We start from the raw sequence: 9,057 nt of genomic DNA on the forward strand, positions 1-9,057 counted from the left end.
GTTAATTATTGAAAAGTTGAGGAACGAAAGTATAAATATCAAAAGTTAAAGGAGTTAAAATATAATTTTCGAAAAGTTTAGGGGATCAAAATGCGATTTTTGAAAGTTTTGAGTAAAATATTGTTATTTTAATAATAAAATATTATAAAAAGGCAGTTTTTTCTAAAAGTCTTAGGAAGACAATTTTATGCCTAAAATTTTTTAATTCTCTTTAATAAAGACCCTAAGGTAAGGCATAAGAGAAGGTATAGGAGTACCTAAGGTAAAACTAAGATTAAAAAACTTGAAGATACGTTTGTGAAAAAAGTTGTACTTAGCCTTACAAGATAAACAGTGATGTTGTGATGATTGCTTTATGATTGTGAAAAAATGATAATAGATTCACTAGGTAGACAATAGAAAATTTAAATACTGTGAACAACGGACTGATTTTTTGGCTCACCAAAGATATAAAAAAAACACACCCCAATTAAGTAACAAAAAAAAAACACACCCCAATTAAATAACAAAAAATTCTTTTACCTTACCTTTTCAAATTTTTAACCATCCGCCGCTGTTGTCTCTTAGAAACTCCATCAGCCCTATTGTTGCCCCACCAGTCTCCCACTAGATTTGTAACAACCACCGTTCTTTTGTATGTAAAATGAAACCTCCAATAAATACCTTGTCGAAAATTTGCATCTCCACAATATTACCATATGAGAACTCCCTTGATGACAGCACGCATAACGATGGCAAGAGAATCAGCAAAGTGCTCTGAGCACGCTTGCATGATAAAGCCTATAAACACCGTAACTCGCAAAGCCATATGCAAAGACGTAACTCGCAAAGCCATATGCAAAGACGTGGACCGAACGTACATAATATGAATGCTTAATTGTTAATCTTAATTTTTCAAATTTCAAAATCTAAAATTAAATGATTAATTAAAAATTTGATTTTTAATTTTTAATTTACCTTTTTTTTCACATTGTTTACAATCATATCATTGTTTTCCTATTCTTTTTCATATTCGAAAATATGATTGGAGGGAATTGCAATAATGTATCTCAATTTCCATTGATGGGATTATTGATTGCTAGGAATAATCATAACATATCAACATTCAAAAATTCAAGATACTTTAAATCTCCTATTTTTTCTTTTGGTAAAACTAACCAAAAAAAGACATCATAAACTTCATCATGTGTAAACAAACCCTCTTGAAAAAAAGAAAAAAAGAAAAAAAAAAGAAATTGGATCATACCCAAAAAGATGCAATTGCCGTGCAGGTCAGCACCTTCCGCTGCAGATTAAAAAAAAAAACCTACTCTACCAACCTTATAAGCTATAACTTCTAAACCACCCCCCACCCCAAAAAAAAAAAAATGCAGGGTTCCAATCAAAACCCACCCTCCCTGTTCTTCCACTACCAAATCACCAGCCTTCTTTCAGAACAAATGGATAGAATGAAACTAGCCATCTGCCAATAAAAAATCGAAACTTGGATCTAACTATGATCAAAAGGAAGAAAAACATTACTTCAAGCTTCCGATCCAGAATTAGAGGAGCTCAACTCAGCAGAAGCTCCATGCAAGTTGGATGCATAGGATTCAAACAACTTGGACAGGTTTGGTTGCATCCCTTGGCAGAGCTTGAATGTTGTGGGGCCCAACTTCTTGCACTGGAAACAAAAGGAGACGATCATGAATAAGTAAACAATTTGATCATTGCAACACAATTGACTATTAGACCATAATTGGAAACTCCATAAATCATACTCAGTCAAGTGAAAGCAAGTTTCAATTTATTACTAATACGAAAAGGGTTAAGTGAAGCATGTATTATTATGCAAAAAGCTAAGCCTTAATGACAAAATGGTAATTTTGGGACCCGTTTCTTACAACAAATAAGGGGATTTTAACTTCAGAAGGTATGTGAACAAAACGGATTGCTTTGATCAATTATAATCTCATAAATAAAAGATAAATCATGATAAGAATTTACCACCTCCTGATAGAAGGCATTGATCTCCTCCTCCGTAAGCCCTTCATCCTCATCTGAATTCTCCTCCCAGCCAAGAGAACGAAGGAATGCAGCCTCTTCCTCATCAGGAGATATTGTCGCACTGGGAATAGAATCTTTTTCTTCACTATCAGAAAGTCTCTGTGACTCTTCATAGGCATGAGCATTGCCATTGCTTGTCACTTGAGGACCATTTCCAGTGGATTGAGGATATACAGAAGGTTTAACTACTACTCCATTTAATTCACCAGATTTCTCTGATATAGGAGATGAAACCACCGGGATAGAATCTGGAACAACTGTAGAGGAGTTCATCAGTGTTTTCTTTTTAATGAGATTGAAGAAATCGTTTCGACTCTGCGAATGTGAATGAGAATGTCTCTTCTCCACTGTGGAACCTATTTTCAGATCCAAAGATGGCTTTTGCACTGTGGGAGATTTCATGTAATTGGTGTTCTTCGAAGGGGTAGAAGCAACCGCTGAAGCAACAGCATGTTGACTTCCTGATTTGCCGATGGAAGAATTTGTCAAATTTGAAACCTCCTTGGAGAAGGTAGGAGAAACACCATTCTCCCACACCACGGATTTAAGATCAGTAAATTTTCCACATGTCTTCGGAGCTTCAACTTTGGTATTTACATTTCGAACAGACTGACTAGTACTGTGCAACCCAGAGGGCTGCTGGGGCAAACTCTTTGCAGAAACACTCATCTCAGTACTTCTGACTGCTGCTTTTGGCTTTGATTTCTCAGAGGAATTAGGAACCTGACAGAAACAAAATGGAATCACCAAGGATTCAAAAGAGAAAAGTATGCATAATCTTTTACCGAGTGCTTCGAAATATAAGCTTGCAAAATAATGGTCTGCATAATTTTTTAAACATTTTCCTTGTGTTCCAGATTTACCTCATTTTGTAATCCAGACTTCTAATTAATACATTCCTTTGTCGTACGATACACAATTTACAAAAAACGATTCAGAAATTAATCAAACAACTCAATAATTCACTTTGATAACTATAATTCCAAGTAAACCTATCCTCAAATCTCAAGGTTCCCAACAGTAATGATGATTGGATTATTGCCGGGATAAGTAGTTTCAGCCTTTTGGTCATAAATTGGCCTATTCAGGAATACACATGCTGTAACAGCACCAGCATTGTGCACTAGAAGAGGCAAAATCGAGAATAAACAGTTGGTATGACACCATTTTCAGGTCTACCTCCCAACATATGTTATACGAGTATTTGCAAACTGAGGCCCAGCACATAAGGGCACAACTTGGATTCAATATATCTGTAAAAGAAAGTCATCTGATAATGCTACTGCTAGGTATGGTTGATTACTTCAAAGGGAGAAGAATAATTCCAAATATCACTTCAAAATTATGGTGAATACTGAAGACTGAAACTTAGTTTCACAAAGAGATTTTAAAAAATGAGACAACACACACGCCTCTCTATATAGAGAATACATCTGCCTTTTACGGTAGGTTCCATAAATACCACTCTTGCCACCACTTTTAAATTGCTTTCATATGAAAGCAATTAAAGCATAATAGAAGACCTTCTTAACCAATTCTGAGCATATAGGATCATTTCGCGTATAGATTTTATGCGAATCCAAAAATGAACACTAGAAAGTACTTATCAAAATAAGAATGTAAATAAATGGAAAAGTGATTCATTTGTTCTGTAGTTATATCCAATCAGGTCCACCAGATTGAGAACCAAATGTACCAACAAGTCTCTCAAACTTCTGTTTCTTCTACCCTCTATTTCACATGCAAACATACAGTACAGAGAGTGATGTGACTGATAATTGCATTATTTGGTTGAAAGGGTAGAAACAAGAAAATTCTTCCAAAAAATTGTTTGAAATGCCAAATTATTACTACATTTCGACTGCCGTTAAATGATACAAAAAACAGTTAGAGAAACAATTAAATACATCTTTCTAAATCTAACATATGCAGGGATCACTATATGACACAAACAGAAGTCTATGCAAAAAAGAATAGTGCACGACCTACTCAATTCATGAATAATGATGTCTTCTAAATCTATTACTGCAGAATACTTCCCCTTCAACCACCTATAGAATTCTAGGCTACTTAAAACAATTAGCAAGGCAAATTTTCTAGAAGTTATGCCTAAGTCTGGCCCTCAACTCAGTTGTTTACCAGTGTTTTGAAATTGCGGTTATGGCGGCGCCAACGTTATGGTGTGGCGGGTTTTGACCTTGCCGCCATATAGTGGTCGCCACAACATGGTTTTCACGGCAATTGCCGTGGCGCCAAGGTGGAATGCAATGTAAAACTTCGGAAATTGCGGGTTTTTCGGACTTTTCAAAAAAATCTGAGGGTGTTTCGGGTAAATTAAGAAACCTAAGTGATCCCACCAACCCTAATAATCAGCCTCTTATTCAAAAACTCCCTCCTCTGCCTCATCTTCACAAAAACTTCTCGCCGTCTCTGTTCTCTCCGACGCTGCTCTCTGCGCCACCCATAGCCGCCACTCGTCACTGCCGCTCTTCGCCACCGCCGCACCACAGCCACTCCTTGCTTCCCCTGCTAACCACGGTTTCCTCTCTGGTTCGTACATCTTGTTTCAACTTCTCTGATCCTATCTTTTTCTTTTCTCTCTTCCCTGCTGCCCCTTCTTTATAGACGTTATCAATAATCAGTGTTAAACCTCTCTTCTTCCAATTTTTTTTCAATTCAGTTCACTATGTCCACTTCTAGACAAGCCCTTGATTCTAATGCTCCTACCCCTGATACTAAATCGGAGTATGATGACGGGGCAGAGGGACACGATAATAATCGTGTTAATTTGGATGAAGTTATAGTTTTTATGTTTTATGTCTTCTGTTTTATGACCTTGACGTTATGTTTATTTGCTAAATTTTCTACTATATTTGCTACATTAATTAGATGCTTTATGAGTAGAAAGTTGCTTATATAGATAGATTTTATAGTTTATTATATTTGCAATTTTTCTGCATGTTTTTTTGTATATATATATGTATATGTATTTTTTAGGTAATCCGCCATTTTCCGCAATGCCATCCGCTATAATTTTATGGCAGATTTTTGGCTCACTACCATGAGCCGCCATCCGCAATCAAAAACTACGGTTTACCATAGAATAACGATGAACTGTAGGAATTATGGAAGGACAACAACATAAGCAGCACAACAACAGATCATATTCAATATAGAAAATCAACTAAACAATAAGTAGCATAACAAGATAGCCTTCCTGTAAGAAATCAAGTTTCCTTGCAAAATTTAAAAAAAAAAAAAAAAGAATAATGAATTTTAACCAATATCTAGTTCAATATATCTCTCAAATTTTGAAGAATTGGAAGTTTCAATCTATGTGACCATTTCTATATATAAATTGTTTAAACAATAAGAAGATTTATGATAGGGCACTTTGGCTTAGTTGGATCCGTATAGCCAACATCACCTAGTGGGCTTAATTGTTTGTGACTGTCTAATATTGAAGTAGCATAATTGTTTTTTACATTGAACACCGATTTATTTTTTACAATAATACCGTTAACCATATTGTGATAATTAAACAGCAATTAAAAATACTCTTCATTCATAATAATAATAATAATAATTTACCTTTGCTGTAATATTTTGAATCATTACCAATATCAATTCGTTATATCATTTGTTTACTTTCACAAGTCAATTCTCTTACCAAAGCTTTAGGCATTGATGGTGTTACTGGAATCAATTGCCTTGACTGCTTAATAGCCAGTTCCTCAAGCCTTTGGATTTTGACCAACACCTAAATTGATTAAACCCTTAGTAACTGATGACATAAACATATAAAACTATTTTGATTAAAAGAATAAGAAGGAAGAGGCTTGCAGCCAACTAGCTCAACTACCTGAGGTGCAGAACGAGCTTGGGACGGAGTCTGGGCCAATGCTTCAGCCATATTAAGACCAGCTGTTGTGCTTGAAGCTACAGACCCAGAAGCTGCAGTTGCATTTTGTTGCACCATTACAAATCCTGGACTACTGCTTCCAATTATGGTAGGTACCTCTGCTAGTGCAGATGTCCATCCTTCCCCACGTATCAAAGCTGAATTACCAACCGGTAGGCTTTGACTAGCAGCAGAACCCAAACCAGGAGATGGAACTCTTCCTATTTCAGCTATACCCTGCTTCTCCTCAGCCCCAAGTGATGGAAAATCCTTGTCAAAGAAAGCTTTCTGAACACTACTAATACTACCACCAGAAAGTATGCCATTCCCATTGTTCTGATTGCTACTGCCACCAGATTTTGTATTTACAACAACTCTGCGAATTAAAGTCTCACTCTGTTTCCTGGAAAGCATTGAATGAGAACGTTGCAATGTCTCCCTCTCTATCCTTTCAGAACTACCACGATCCCACTGGTCACTAAAATTGGATCTATCTTTCTCTCTATCACGGTCCTTGTCACGATGACTTCTATTGAAACTACTGTAGGCATGCTTAGCAGAACCATTGATGGAACTCCTACGAGAATTTGATGAGGCAGTCCGTTCAAAAGATATAGAACGTGTGCTATCAAAATCACCATTTGTCTTAGAAGATCTGTTCCTTGATCTATCGGCTAGAGTCGGAGTATCTACACAATAATACTAGGATAGTTATTGTTATTCCCGACTTGTTAGATAAGAGACAACCAGATAAGATTCTATCAAGATAAATGCAAAATAATAAAATTGATACTAACAACTAAACCTTTTTTCCTACTATTAGATAAATTAACACATTAACATACTTGAAAAAGGTGAGAAACAGAAAATAATACAAAGGACATTCAAACAACCTGCATGATTAGATGGGGATGCAAACTGTTGGGCTGAATTGCCAGCCCCAGCAACATTTCCAGCACCTCTCAACCATTCTGGAACTAATGCAGGTTCACTTCTTTCCATAACTAACACTGACCATGATCAGAATTAACAAGAAAAGCAGGTGAACCTCTTCAACAACTCTACCTTGATCAGTGCAATTGTATACTTGTATGCCAAAAACTACTTAATCTACGCTGAACCGCTAGTGTTCCTTCTCAATGCGACTCAGTGATAAAGTGCCTACGCACAAAATATACCAACCAACAATCGCAGCACTTCCACATGACAGTATCTTGCGGCAGCTGATTAACACCAGAACTTATCTTCAGCCAAGTTACAACCCCAAAAAGTAATAACTCCACCCTTCCCAACTAACAAACCTATTACTTTTAATATTGATAAAAAAAAAATCAAGGATGTAACTTCTCTCAAAAGCTGAAACCAGATAAACTTAAGTGTCCTTCAAAAATATAACCACAAATAGATACCAGTTTCTCTTCTTTCACCCAATCAAGCAGACAACAACCCCCATGACTTGAAACACAAGTCAGTGTTTGGGAAGGAAGAACTTCCTCTCAGACACTCCAGTATCATCTTTGGACCAAAGATGAATAAAAGAACTATAAAGTAATCAAAGAGAACTCTCACCTCTCCATCAGGAAGAGGGTGAGAAAATAGATTTAAGGAAAAAAAAAAGAAAAACAACTATTGGCAAAAATGGCAGACCTCTAGGAATGGAACAAAACAGCACCCAGAATAGAAGAGTGGAAGCAGACAAAGAATAAAATAGGAACCCGTAGGGGGAAAAGATGAATTCAGTGCGCAACACAGAAAAACCCTAGAGCAATTACGCACGCATGTGATTGATGCAGATAGGGAAATGCTTCCTGCAAATTAGGGTTACAAAGCCATTTAGAGAGCGATATAAGAGAGGGAGCGAGACGAGGACGGAACTAGCCCTAGGCAGTGATTTGATCGTGGAAGTGAAACGATGACGTTTGAATACGTTGGGAATTTAGTTGTGCACTAGGAGGAAACAAGATAGCGAATGGGTTGGAATGAAACAGAGAGAGAGGTGTATGTGGTATGTCAAATGTGTGAAGAAGAAAGGGGAAATAGGGTTTTGTTGTGTGCGAGCGCCAAGCTGTGTGTTTTTCGTGTTGGTGACTTGTTAGGGAGACGGCCAGAGAGAGGGCAATCACTTTTTCGGTAAGTTGAATGGATACTCAGAAGCAAACGTATGACGAAGAACGTCCCATTCAGACAAAATTATATAATACTCTTAATTCTTTAAATTTTTATCCTTTTTTTTTTGTCTTACTATTTAAATATTTGATCCACCAATTCAATATTCAACCGCATAAAAAAATTTCAGGAACCAAAATCAAAATTTATAAAATTTCTAGCACCGGAATCGAAAATGAAGTTACAAAGACCAAAATAAAAAGAGTATTTTACAAATATAAAAAATTTTAAAAGAATATAAAATTGATATTTTCTCTGTCTTGAAGTTTAATAATTTATGATTTATTATATAAAAAGACTCATAACTTAGCAATTCTCCTCCCAAAATCTTAACACGTATTCCAAATTTTATTATTTTCAGTTTCTACTACACGTACAAACAAAAATAAAACTAATTCTTTTTTTCCCTCAAAAAATTAATCTGGAGCTGAAAGGAGAGATGGAATTCGTTCTTCCACTAGGTTAAAGAAAGAGATGGTACAACAATCCCAAAATGACAAAGTAGAGGGAAAATTGAGTAATGTTTACAGTTTATGAATCTCTGAAATAATTGTTCATAAATTGTTTTTATTTTAATTTTATTTGATATTTCTATTATCTTTTTATTTTAAACACTAATTTTTTCTAGTCCAAGTGTATCTTATTTTTATCACGAATTATTTTTCTTGATTAACAATAGTTATACTTTTACCAATAGCCGGGTTCTTTAATATTCTTATTTCCTTATCAAGAAAATAAGGTAAATAAGTGGTATACAATAGTTATACTTTTACCAATAGCCAGGTTCTATACATTTTGTTATATTTTTAATTAGATGATCTATTAATCCAACTGACAGAAAATTATAAACAGATTAATTTTTTTATTTTTACTGGAAATTCGGAATAAATAGACTCTTTATAAGATCTATTTTATTGACAGGATTTATTACTATTATAGCTACT

The 9,057-nt window shown here is 35.4% G+C and overlaps 1 protein-coding gene across 4 annotated transcripts; it reads right to left on the bottom strand.

The window, feature by feature from the left end:
• Positions 1–1,034: 1,034 nt before the first annotated feature.
• LOC112796736 (uncharacterized) lies at positions 1,035–8,133 on the bottom strand. 4 transcript variants are annotated; one of them, XM_025839319.3, is made up of 5 exons: positions 6,841–8,133; positions 5,909–6,636; positions 5,717–5,806; positions 1,990–2,769; positions 1,035–1,663 (listed from the first exon to the last, which is right to left on the bottom strand). In XM_025839319.3, exons 1-5 carry the CDS (start codon positions 6,947–6,949, stop codon positions 1,523–1,525), a joined length of 1,848 nt encoding a protein of 615 aa, XP_025695104.1. In that variant the 5' UTR covers positions 6,950–8,133; the 3' UTR covers positions 1,035–1,522. The 4 variants fall into 4 exon arrangements, with proteins under 4 accessions (XP_025695104.1, XP_025695103.1, XP_072091623.1 ...); XM_025839318.3 differs by having other exon boundaries at positions 1,987–2,769; positions 6,841–8,113; XM_072235522.1 differs by having other exon boundaries at positions 5,909–6,649; positions 6,841–8,113.
• Between the last annotated feature and the right edge of the window lie 924 nt (positions 8,134–9,057).

The sequence above is a fragment of the Arachis hypogaea genome, chromosome 4 (assembly GCF_003086295.3).
Source record: "Arachis hypogaea cultivar Tifrunner chromosome 4, arahy.Tifrunner.gnm2.J5K5, whole genome shotgun sequence".
NCBI classification, from domain to species: Eukaryota; Viridiplantae; Streptophyta; class Magnoliopsida; order Fabales; family Fabaceae; genus Arachis; species Arachis hypogaea.